Source organism: Onychostoma macrolepis, chromosome 14 (assembly GCF_012432095.1).
Source record: "Onychostoma macrolepis isolate SWU-2019 chromosome 14, ASM1243209v1, whole genome shotgun sequence".
NCBI classification, from domain to species: Eukaryota; Metazoa; Chordata; class Actinopteri; order Cypriniformes; family Cyprinidae; genus Onychostoma; species Onychostoma macrolepis.
In genome coordinates, this window is record NC_081168.1 from 19,327,638 (window position 1) to 19,340,833 (window position 13,196).

General features: G+C 34.9%; 1 protein-coding gene across 1 annotated transcript in view; it reads right to left on the bottom strand.

Annotated features, from left to right (window-relative positions):
* Nucleotides 1-1,040: 1,040 nt before the first annotated feature.
* LOC131553845 (complexin-1) overlaps nt 1,041-13,196 on the bottom strand; it is a 56,916-nt gene continuing 44,760 nt past the window's right edge. Inside the window, exon 4 of the mRNA XM_058798776.1 lies at nt 1,041-4,682. Within this exon, the coding sequence (XP_058654759.1) occupies nt 4,485-4,682 (198 nt within the window). The 3' untranslated portion in view covers nt 1,041-4,484. The remainder of the gene's footprint in view (nt 4,683-13,196) is intronic.

The window sequence follows — 13,196 nt, forward strand, 5'->3', positions numbered from 1 at the left end:
TTGGTGAGGGTAGAAAAAATAGACAGTATTTGTGCTGCTGATGTAAGTTGTTTTAAAAACAGGACAATTTCATAGTCATTCCTGTAAGTATGCATGTGAGAACTGTTTAGTATGAACTAAAATTAACTATATTAATTAATTCCTTCAGCAGCCCTAATGTGATTTGATTGATTGATTGATTGGTTGATTTATGCAGTGAGATTTATCAGTTTAATCTTTCGGGAAAAGAGGTTCCAATAATCATATAAATGAAACAGATTATTCTGTTTAAAGCCCTTTCATGATTTCTTTAACTGATTTAAGATTTGTCAGAAAATATGTAAGAACAGGGTCAAAAGAATGTAAAATGAAAAGATGTAAAACGAGGCATGAGATTTTTGGATCGGCAGTAAAACAAATGGTCAACACTCCAAAACAATCAAAAAGAAAAAGAAAAAACCTGAATCAGTTATTTTATTTATATATATATATATATATATATATATATATATATTTTTTTTTTTTTTTTTTTTTTAATATACAACATCTTAATTATAAAAAAAGAAAGAAGAAGAATTAACTCTTTTCCAGTAAAACATCTAAAAACCTTAAATATAGACCAAGATACATTCGCTTGAGAAGCAAGACTGCATAAGATCTTAAGACTTGTTTTCATAGATTGTGTCTCAAATACAAATGTATTTTGTCTTTGCGCACTGGTAGATTTTTAAAAAATTGTTTATACTAAAATAGGTGAAAAAAATCTGCCGGTATAATAAGTTAAAATCAGTTGTATTAAAGATTCATACTCTGAAAACAAGTCTTACTATCTTGTGAAGTCTTGCTTCTGAACTAAATCTTTTTATAAAGATTATTAGATATTTCAACTGGAAAATAAGACAAAATACTCATTAAAAAGACTTTTGCAGAGTACACTGCACAATCCATAAGAATCTTATTTGTAAGATATCTTTCTGTCCTGCACATATTAAAATTTCTGTTTCTGTTTTCCTTCAACCTCAATAAACAGTCCACCAGAAAGCAGGAACACAAAACCATAAAACAATTATATGAAATCACTTTATTATTCGTGTGTTGGTGATTCCATTTGGCAGGAATGTTACAGTCTAAAATCTGTCTATAACGGGCATGCAGTGAGGCCTACAGGTGGAGCCCTCAGAAAACACATAGGACACACAGAAATATCATTTACAACCTCACCTACAGTGCACATCATATGCATGCATACAATTCATCAACAAAGAGAGAGGGAGAAGAATCTACAATGACTTAAAAAAAATGCACCAAATAAGAAACATAATTCTTTCAAAATACAACCACCAAGAGACAGGAACAGGAACAGATTACAGACGGAAAATCACACCGAGATAATTTATCGTTTTTAACATAGAGGAAACCGCGCAGGACGATGCAGTAGAACAGTAGACACGTACATTCAGATAACAACAATGGAATATTTCATAATGTTACTGTGTTAGGCAGTATCTTCATTAGCATCTGAGAGACACGGAATGACTTCGAGAGAATGTATGATTTACATTTAAAGAACATGATGATGACTATGGAATATTTTTTCCTTTACTCTTACACAGTACTGAATACAAAATATGTTGAGGGAATAGGTGAACATTGTTTTTAGATTTAAAATTTAATTGTGTGATAATTTCTTTTGTTCGTTTTAGGAATCTGTTATGGACAATCACAAAACCCAAAGCCCAGAGAGCTAAAATGGTACAGTAATCGCATATCACACTACCTTAGACAATAATGTAAAAGAACAGTATTAAAAATAAGAAACAATGGTAGACGTTCTCACAAACAGGAACACTCTTTGGTTTAATAAAACAGGTGATGATAGGATGGGTGATGGGTTTCGGGCAGTATTTATTTATCAGTGCAACTAATGGAAACTCACCACGTCACACAGATCGCACTATGAGAGTGGCAGAATCAAGGGCAGTTAGTAGTCATGTAGAAAAATCACCAAAACTGCAAAATTTGTGCTCAGAAATGGCCTCTGTTGATTGTAAAGTACACTGAGTGGCGTAAACATGAGATCTTAAGTCATTTGTGTGGAAGGTGGCACGTATTTCGCTAACGATTGTATGTTTTTAGCTGAATCTCATTGCTCTGAAAGCATTTCAGCTGACATCGTCACTTCTGGTAAGTAAAGGCCTTAAACACATGGCAGTAAAATCAGACAACATTCAGGATGATTGACCACTAATATGAAATATATCATCTTAGCAAATGGCTAGTTTGTTTAGCTGTTGAAGGACGCCGTTCTAATCAGCAAGCACATTCATATCATAAACATTAATATAATATATATTTAATCAACTCCATGTTTTTGTGTTACATGGCAGGACAGAACGCTATGACATCACTGTGACCGTGTGCTATAAATCAACATTATTTTATTAACTAAACTGAGTTTTACTTTTAAAGCCACAGATTATATGCTTTCTAGAGACATTTAGATAACTTTTTTTTTTCTTAAATTTATATGCACACAAGCCAGTGTGGATCGGATGGAATGTCTGGAATATTCGGAATGTTCAAAACAACAGAATGGCAGTCTGATTCCTAGTATTTTTCTGAATCTGAAAATTTGCCTTTGTTTAGACATGCACAATGATCTGCGGCTAACAGGTTTTCCTGAACGCGTTGTTATTTACAATAATTGCGGACATAATCTAATGAGAATACAAGCATACTCAATCAAACCACGGCGTACTGTAGCTTGTTTTTTTTTCTTAGTAAAAATAAGAGAGGATGGATAATACAATCTGACTCAACATCTTTCAAATCTGATTTTCTCATTATTGAGGAATTCAGTCCCGCTGTTTTCCCTCTTTTCAATGCAGTTACAGCTACGAGAAATAACGTCATACATAAACTAGCAACAAGCAAGCATAAAAACACAAGTCAGATCCTTTCGTAGCTCATAAAATAAGAGCCAGGCTTCGTCTAGGGACCCTAAAAAATAGGAATCTCGCAACTTCCTTCTTTAGATCTCTTTTACTAAGCTTGTTTGACTGATACTAGGAAGACGACACAGCATTTGCACACAAACATTCTCTAGCAAATAAGCTGAATACATAACTATGAAGATTGTCTGTTATTGCTGATCTGGGATCAGAGTCCCATATACAACCAACGGACACAGGACATCTTCATTCAGAAACAAATATTGCACCATTGTCACTGTCTGTTTACGTAATGTGTGCTCACAACCACATTGTGAGAGCTAACGTAAATAAATGTAGACACTAAGAACTAGATTCTACTGTACAGCAGAGAAGATGAAGCGATTATAGATTTATATTTATATAGCCCTATTGATCCAATTGTAGTTGTATGCGATCGATGTCACCCCTCACATTCTTAAGTACTGTAAAAAGCACTAATAAGTCAATTCAAGATGAGCGCTAAGCTAAGCGCTAAGGTTTCACTCGCGGCGGCTAGCTAACACATGTGATTCCATTTAATCGATCAAATCCAGTTTACTAGAATGTGAAGTGAATGTGAGTGACAATGCAATGAGGGACTTACTTTATAGTTTAGTTACCTAAACTAGAGATGTGAACAACAAGCCATTTAACACTGGTGTCTGTCGGACAACAAAATCCAAAACCAGAGTTATTGCCTTAAATTTCAGTGTATTTCAGCTAAAAATGCTAAATGAAATGGGAGACAGTGTACTGATAAACAAAGAAAAATTGTTAGCATGCTTAAAGGAAAACAACCAGCAAAACAACCAGATCATGTGATATCGGACGTTCTCTTCCATATTACAGTTTTCAGTCATATTAATCAGATATGATGCGACAATTCATGATGGCAGCAGGAACTGTATACCAGTTTGGATGATTAATGAATCTGTATACAGTATATATCTATAAGTATACCACATGGATTCATCAGTAATATCTATAACAGAGCGACAATCAAAAATATGATATGATTGGAGAAATCTCTCCAAGATAAATTTATGGCTTTTACTCATAGTCATCGTTTGTTATATATATCTATATATCTATCTATCTATATATATATATATATATATATATATATATATATATATATATATATATGTATGTATATATGTATATATATATATATATATATATATATATATATATCTGTAGTCATATACAGTTTTTTTTCACTTGCTATTTACAAACAAAATTAATGAAGCATGAGGAATATTCTTGCTCTAAGGTACGGACTCAGGGGGCAATAAATTTGTCTTTAAACAGAGTCTGATGTATGCGATGTAACATTTCTAGTGCACACACTGCATTTTCCTCATTGTTTTAGTCAGAAAATGTCACATGTTTTGCATTTAAAGACAGATGTTATGGCACAAATTTTGAGTCCAGAGATCTTAGAACATATGCAAGAGAGGGGAAGGGGAAAGAGGAGGTGGATTTCATGACATTAATGATTCCCGTTTTATCACAACTTGTCGTGGAACACTGTTACTTTTTATTGAACATATCTTGAAGCGGGCCTGGGAGGAACTTCATGACGGTGTCCACGATGCTTTCCTCCTCCTCTTCTTCATTGCCGCAGCCGGCAGGGATTGCTTTCTTGGGACGGGTCAGACTGCCTTCTGATGCCTGCTCCATGGCTGCCTGGGCTTCTGCCTCCTTCTCTTCCTTCTTCTTTATACCGTACTGAAAAATACACGACAGTGTGTTAGGTGTTTCCACATGTGACCTTTGGTTGTTTTATAAGCACCTTTCTATATTCATTGTTGTTTTTCTTCTGCAAAGATTTGCATGCAGACAGTTTACTAAAGTGAAATCCTTAGAAAAGTTTTTGTTAAATCAAATAAGCTAAATAAAAAAATAAAATAAAATAAAAAATGAATAAATAAATAAATGTATATTTATGCACTAAATCTACAACTAAATCTAAATCCAAATTATATGTTACCATATTATATATGTGGCCACAACAACAACAATAATAATAATAATAAATAATGACAAAAACACAACAAAACTACTAACATTTTAAGTAATATGTGACCCTGGACGACAAAACCAGTCTTAAGTGTCAAATTTTCAAAATTGAGATTTATACATGAATAAATACGCTTTCCATTGATGTATGGTTTGTCAGGATCGGACAATATTTGGCTGAGATACAGCTATTTGAATATCTGTAATCTGAGGGTGCAAAAAAAAATCAAAATATTGAGAAAATCGCCTTTAAAGTTGTCTAAATGAAGTTCTTAGCAATGCATATTACTAATCAAAAATTAAGTTTTGATACATTTACGGTAAGAAATTTACAAAATATCTTCATGGAACATGATCTATACTTAATATCCTAATGATTTTTGGCATCATTTTGACCCATACAATGTATTTTTGGCTATTACTACAAATATACCCCAGCGACTTAAGACTGGTTTTGTGGTCCAGGGTCACATATTACAATGAAAACAGAAACTATAAAAATGAAAACTAATTAATAAAACTATATCCATGATATTATAATTACCCTGCTTGCATGTGAACTTGTTTAAACAAACAAACAAACAAACAATATTGGTGTATTAGTGTCCTTGTTACACGTTACATGTACTTACTATTATAAAAACAATAAATTATGCATAATTACATGTAAGTAACTCTAAGCAAAAACCCTAATCCTAACCCTAACCATATAGTACATGTAGTTAATTAATATTACTCAGTACTTAAATGTATAATTACACTGTAACAAGGACACCTTAAAACCAAGTGTAACCTATAATTTTCACTCCCAGCTTTCACTTAAAAATTACTAGTAAATTCCACAAACAAAGAAATGGCAAGTAACGCATTGAAAAGTAGAAAAGTTGTGGTTTTTGACCTTTATTGCCAGGTTGCTGTTTTCTGCTGTATTATTTTTTTATATATAAAACCAAACATTTTAGTCTACATTTTAGCTGGATATGGAATAATGCTATAGTTGAAATAAGAGATTAATATGGCATTGCTTAATATGATGCTACTTGCTGATACTTTGCAATTGTTTGTGAAATTTCCTAGCAAAAAATGGTTTCTATATGTTTTTTTTATTTTTTATTTTTTACAGTGTAGACCCAATGTGTGCCACCCTGATATTGTCTGGATGTCAAAATGTCATAAAACTGAAAATGTATGAACACTTTGGTGTCTGGAAAGGACAGGCAATTTGCTAAATGAATGACTTGCAGGATTATTTCCTCTTAATTAGCATACAAATGTTGGAGTATTGGAGAATTTTGGCTACACCCAATTCTAGATTGCCTCATGACCTGGATGTTAATTTAGAGACATTTAAATTGAAATGGTGTTGACTATGTCCATAAAACCTTGGCGTGCTGCCACTTGGCAAGTCAGTGTAATCATTTGGACCTGACAGTTAGCTGAGTGATTCACAGAAGCTTCATTTAGATCTGAGACACTTTCTCATTTACAAACAAATGCCCTAATTTTAAATGGTGTGCCAAATATTGGCAAGGAAATCCACTTCATTAGAGAAGTGCTTAGATGACAAATGGTCCATTTCATCTTTTTTTCACCCCAAAGGGTCTGAGGCTCATTAATTCTTGCCTATTCTGTTTTAACCTTTTGGCTACATTGGAAAGGCCGCACATTTATTAAGTAATCTTAAATAATCCACAAATTTATAAATTGTGCTTATGCTGTTGATATATACTGTAAAAGGTTGCTTTTTTTAATGTTTTTGAAACCCGTCTATTTTGCTCACCAGGGCTGTATTTATCTGATTAAAAAAATACAGTAAAACAACGTTATGAATTACTATTGCAATTTAAAATATTTTAAAATGTAATTTATTCCTGTGATGTCAAAGCTGAATTTTCAGCATCATTACTCCAGTCTTCAGTGTCACATGATCCTTCAGAAATCATTCTGATATGCTGATTTGCTCAAGAAACATTTATTATATTATCAATATTGCATTAATTTGATCAATATTGTATCAATTTAATGCATCCTTGCTAAAAAAAAAGTGTATTTTTGTTTTGTTTTGTTTTGTTTTGTTTCAATGACCTTAAACTTTTGAACAATTGTGCACAAGTACATGTATATACTGTATAATGTATATTTCTTGTTTTAACTCATACAGTCTGCACATATATGATGGGTTCTGTTTCCTGTAACGCTTCAGGAATCACAGTCAAATCCTGAGGAATGAGGGTGTATACTAATGGGTTGGGAGGAGATTTATATGAACGAATGATGTTTAGGGCAAGGCATATATCCTCTTTAGGACTCTCTGCTGCTCTAAGACATATATATAATTGTGACGTTTTGCCAATAAATGGATTAAACAATGGATGATTTCTGCCTCTGTCTAGGTCACAAACTAGATCATGCAATCAGCAGCTGACCTAAACAATGATTTTCTGCTTTTCGCAAACCATCTATCTACTTGCTATAATTCCATCACTTATGTACGCATACAATCTTATTAATGCAGCTTAATCTGAGAAATACTTATGGGTTACTTGAAGAGAGTACTTGGCAAAACCTGAAGTTCAGTCATCGTGTATAAGACATAAGGACTACCCTCAGTATTGCAGTCACGTTTTGTACAGAATGTGGAGATGCTGCCTTAATCCTTGTGGTAAATTAGACCCATGGGGTGATGGCTTAGTGGAAAAAAGACAGGCTTTTTGGCCTCCCATCCTCTCAACATGGCTTTGCATAAAAATTTATCTGTTTTCTCCAACTCCGTTTGCTCACAAAAGGAAATCATCCTCCATTTTGTGCAGCCATGCGTACAATCTCTGAGACTCAGCGGCCCAAGGTAAATTATCACGACAAATTCGTAAGTGGCAAGTCTGTTAAACAGAATAATCATTTTTAGCTTTGACTTTAATACATTGGATAAAGCAAATGTTCTTGATGCAATTTAAACAATCACAATTTTTCTATCTATCTATCTATCTATCTATCTATCTATCTATCTATCTATCTATCTATCTATCTATCAAGAGAGAGAGTTTTTACTCAAATACTACCAGTCAAAAGTTTTTGAACAGTAAGATTTTTAATGTTTTTAAATAATTCTCTTCTGCTCACCAAGCCTGCATTTATTTGATCCAAAGTACAGCAAAAACAGTATTATTGTGAAGCATTTTCTTCTTTAATTTTGAGACCCCACCCTTCCCCGTCTAATAAACGCTTCTCATGTGGAGATATGTTGGTGTGAGCGCATCTGTGTGGAAGCCTACAGTTTCCGAAGTGAGGAGGTAATACAACCCGAATTCCTTAAATGTTGGGACATTTTTAAAATTTGAATAAAATCACATGAGCCAATATTTTATTCACAATAGAACATAGATAACATAACAATAGGTGAAAGATCTGGACTGTAGGCAGGCCAATTCAGCACCTAGACTCTTCTACTACGAAGCCATGCTGTTGTAATAGCTGCAATATGTGGTTTTGCATTGTCCTGCTGAAATACACAAGGCCTTCCCTGAAATGCACGTCGTCTGGAGGGGAGCATATGTTGCTCTAAAACCTTTATATACCTTTCAGCATTCATAGTGCCTTCCAAAATATGCAAGCTGCCCATACAGTATGCACTTATACCCCCATACCAGAGATGCTGGCTTTTGAACTGAACGCTGATAACACACTGGAAGGTCTCCCTCCTCTTTAGCCCGGAGGACATGGCGTCCATGATTTCCAACTATAATGTCAAATTTGGACTCTGATCATAGAACACTTTTCCACTTTGAAACAGTCCATTTTAAATGAGCCTTGGCCCACAGGACACGACGGCGCTTCTGGACCATGTTCATATATGGCTTCCTTTTTGCATGATAGAGCTTTAGTTGGCATCTGCAGATGGCATGGCAGATTGTGTTAACCGACAGTGGTTTCTGGAAGTATTCCTGGGCCCATTTAGTAATGTCAATGACAGAATCATGCCGATGAGTGATGCAGTGTCATCTGAGAGCCCGAAGACCACAGGCATCACACAAAGGTCTTCGGCCTTGTCCCTTACGCACAGAGATTTCTCCAGTTTCTCTGAATCTTTTGATGATGTTATGCAGTGTAGATGATGAGATTTGCAAAACCTTTGCAATTTGACATTGAGGAACGTTGTTTTTAAAGTATTCCACAATCTTTTTACGCACTTTTTCACAGATTGGAGAGCCTCTGCCCATTTTTACTTCTGAGAGACTCTGCCTCGCTAATGCCGAGTTCACACTGCACGATTTTCAAACTCGTCGGATCGCCGTTGTTTTCACACTGTGTGACTATCTAGGGTAGCATTCAGTCGCTGCTGTGTTGACATTGCACGGTGGATCGGCGACAGGGGCTTTCACACTGCATGATTTCACAATAGGAAGAATCGCCGACAACTCTGTCTGATCCGCAAACTACGTTTCACAACAAAACACATGCAAAAAGTGATAAGGAAATAACGCGAGAACCCACGTGCGTCAGACCGGAGTTCTCAAGCAAGACTGGAAGTATTAAAAAAAATATGGCCCGCAAATTGTCTGTGCGCAAATTTCCAGCTACAAAAAGTAAAACAGATTATACAGGAGGGAGATGCAGGGAACAGGGATTGTGTGTTCTGCAAAGAGAGGTAAATAATAAATTTGCAGTAACTGTTGATGTTGCGGCTGGTCAAGCAAATGTTTGTGCTTGTTTATGTATGATATAATTCTATATATCTATTAAAATACTGATATTCTGGTCTAGAACTCCTCCCCAAACTTCCCTCTGCCCTGTATCTTGGTCTCTCATTGGCTGAAGGTCATCGCCAATGTAGTTTTCATTCAAAAATCATTGCACACAGCGTGATTGTGAATCGCTGACAGCTCCAGATATTTAGCATGCCAAATATTTCACGGGCATCGGCGACGCATCGGCGATTCTCTCAGATCGCGTATTTGATAATTCACACTGCGTGATTGTCACTCGCATGAATGAGCACTGATTTGCCTCTGATTTCTGACATTTGTCGGCAATTTATCAAAACCTGTCGGCGAGTGAAAAATCGGGCTAAAATCATGCAGTGTGAACTTGGCATAAGACATCCCTTTAGTAGCTAATCATGTTTATAGACCTGATATCAGTTAACTTAATTAGTTGCTAGATGTTCTCCCAGCTGAATCTTTTCAAAATTTATTGCTTTTTCAGCCCTTTGTTGCCCCCGTGCCAACTTTTTTGAGACCTGTAGCAGGCATCAAATTTGAAATGAGCTCATTTAGTGGATAAAAGTGTAAACTTTTCAGTTTAAACATGTGTTATATTCTCTATGTTCTATTGTGAATAAAATATTAGCTCATGTGATTTGAAAGTCTTTTAGTCTTCATTTTATTCAAATTTAAAAAACGTCCCAACATTTCCGGAATTCAGGTTGTATTCCTGAATTTATTAGTTTTCTGTTTCAGGTATTATTCTGTAGCTATGTCCATCAGTTTACACTGTAATGATGCTTGCAAACTCGCGCTGTGCCGCGAATCAGTCTGTTTTAAAACTAAAAGACGGAAAACAGACGTTTTCTCATGCTGAGAGATAAGTAGATGTATGTGTGAGAAAATATCATATATGGTGTTAAAAAAATAAATGACACAGCGGATAAGAAGAGCTCCTATTCTCTGTTTTTATTTAAGCTCCATTAGACGAGGCTAAGAATGTTCAGAACATTCTCTTGCCGTTTACTGTTGCTGTCAGGAACTATTTTTAGCAGAAGGACAAACTTGCTTCAAAAAAGTAAAATTTTCAATAAAGAAATATTTGGTTTTAATATTTTTTATTGTGTGGTAACCATTTTATAAAAGCAATAAGGTACGAGAGGCCGTGCTGTATCATGAATAAATCACGGCTGAAGGGCGTTGTTAGGCGTTGTTATTATTATTATTATTATTATTATACATTATTCTGTCATGGGTTGTGTGGCGGGAAGGAAGCAGGAGACTTGGGATAAGTACTTTTCTTCGTTTTAAAACATCAAACAGGAAACACAACGTAAATGGACGAGTGAACGGACCAAGACTCAGGGAGAACTCAGGACTTATAAACACATAGAACATAATCAAGGAGAACTAAAACAGGTGCTAGGAATAATCAATCAACTTAACAAGAACAGGAAAATAACCAAATAAGGAAACTCAGGAAGGACAGGGGAAAAACAAAGAACAAAGAGTCCAGAACCCTGACATATAACATGTATAACATGTACAGTATGTATTTTAGTCAATCATGCTTTTCTGTAAGAGCTTCTCAGTTGTGGACTACACTTCCAACTAAATGAAGAAAGTGTACCATATATCATTCCTTCAAACAAAGTCTTAAAGACTGGCTTTTAAAAAAACAAACATTGGATCATTTTTTAATTTATAAATCTTACGGCTCATTTTACTATTAATGTTGGTATTATTTAATCCGCTGTTAACTTGTTCCATGACCTTTGCTCGCTGTCAGGTGGCTAAATGTATGTTTTGGGTACGTTTTGGATTATTATATTATTATGTCATGATGTTTTTTTTTTTTTTTTACTGTTCTTGATATTTGGGCTTTGTGCTTTTTTTATAAAGGGCTTTGAAACATCTTGCCAAAGGACTGCTGTTGAAAATTAGCCGACTGGCAAAACATTGGCACATTTACAGAAATGTTGATTAATGTGTGCTGTCCTTATAAATAAAAACAAATAAATAAAAAAATAAATAAAAAAACAACAACATTATAACTATATTAATACATTAATAAATTAGAACTATTATTGGCAGTAACTGTTGTTAAAATGATTAACAAACAATATGTAATGTGGATCGATAATAAACATAACATATATATTAATAAATTACACTTATTTTATTAAAAATAATTAAAAACTATGTAATGGAGATAACTAATAAACATTTCTATATGAATATAAGTGAATGTTAATTAATCAAAGTATCATGGCAATTCTATATGAATATACATTAACTATTATAGCATTGCATAATGTAATAATGTTTATTGTAATGTACATAATGTAATGAAGTTGTTAAATACCACTGTCTATTATTAGAATAATATTTCCATTTTCATAATCCCTGGGTCTTTCCTTCCATGACACCTTTTCCCTTTTTTTTCTTCTTCATATTGTCACACAGAAAAGCAGCCATATGGTGATATGAGCGCAGGGACTGAAGCATAGTCAATCTTCACAGCCTCCACAGTAATGGAATGCTTGCCAGAGCTAGACTGTTATTTTTCCAGTCCCTCTGGTTCACAGCATGCGCCTCAGGGCCCGTCCATCCCCATACACAGCGTACCACTCAACTGCTACAAAGCAGCATTCAGCCTCCCCAAGAGTGAAGCAAACAAAGAAAACCCCCATAAATAACTTTCCCTTTATGTATTTATGCGGTCTGTATAATTCTATAATGTTATTCAATCACTACTTTTCCAATACAGTATTAATATAATATTTTCTAAATAGCCTTGATCAGTGATTCTCAAAGAAAAATTTAATATGATCTCATATATATATATATATACAGTGAGGAAAATAAGTATTTGAACACCCTGCTATTTTGCAAGTTCTCCCACTTAGAAATCATGGAGGGGTCTGAAATTGTCATCGTAGGTGCATGTCCACTGTGAGAGACATAATCTAAAAAAAAATCCAGAAATCACAATGTATGATTTTTTAACTATTTATTTGTATGATACAGCTGCAAATAAGTATTTGAACACCTGTCTATCAGCTAGAATTCTGACCCTCAAAGACCTGTTAGTCTGCCTTTAAAATGTCCACCTCCACTCCATTTATTATCCTAAATTAGATGCACCTGTTTGAGGTTGTTAGCTGCATAAAGACACCTGTCCACCCCATACAATCAGTAAGAATCCAACTACTAACATGGCCAAGACCAAAGAGCTGTCCAAAGACACTAGAGACAAAATTGTACACCTCCACAAGGCTGGAAAGGGCTACGGGAAATTGCCAAGCAGCTTGGTGAAAAAGGTCCACTGTTGGAGCAATCATTAGAAAATGGAAGAAGCTAAACATGACTGTCAATCTCCCTCGGACTGGGGCTCCATGCAAGATCTCACCTCGTGGGGTCTCAATGATCCTAAGAAAGGTGAGAAATCAGCCCAGAACTACACGGGAGGAGCTGGTCAATGACCTGAAAAGAGCTGGGACCACCGCTTCCAAGGTTACTG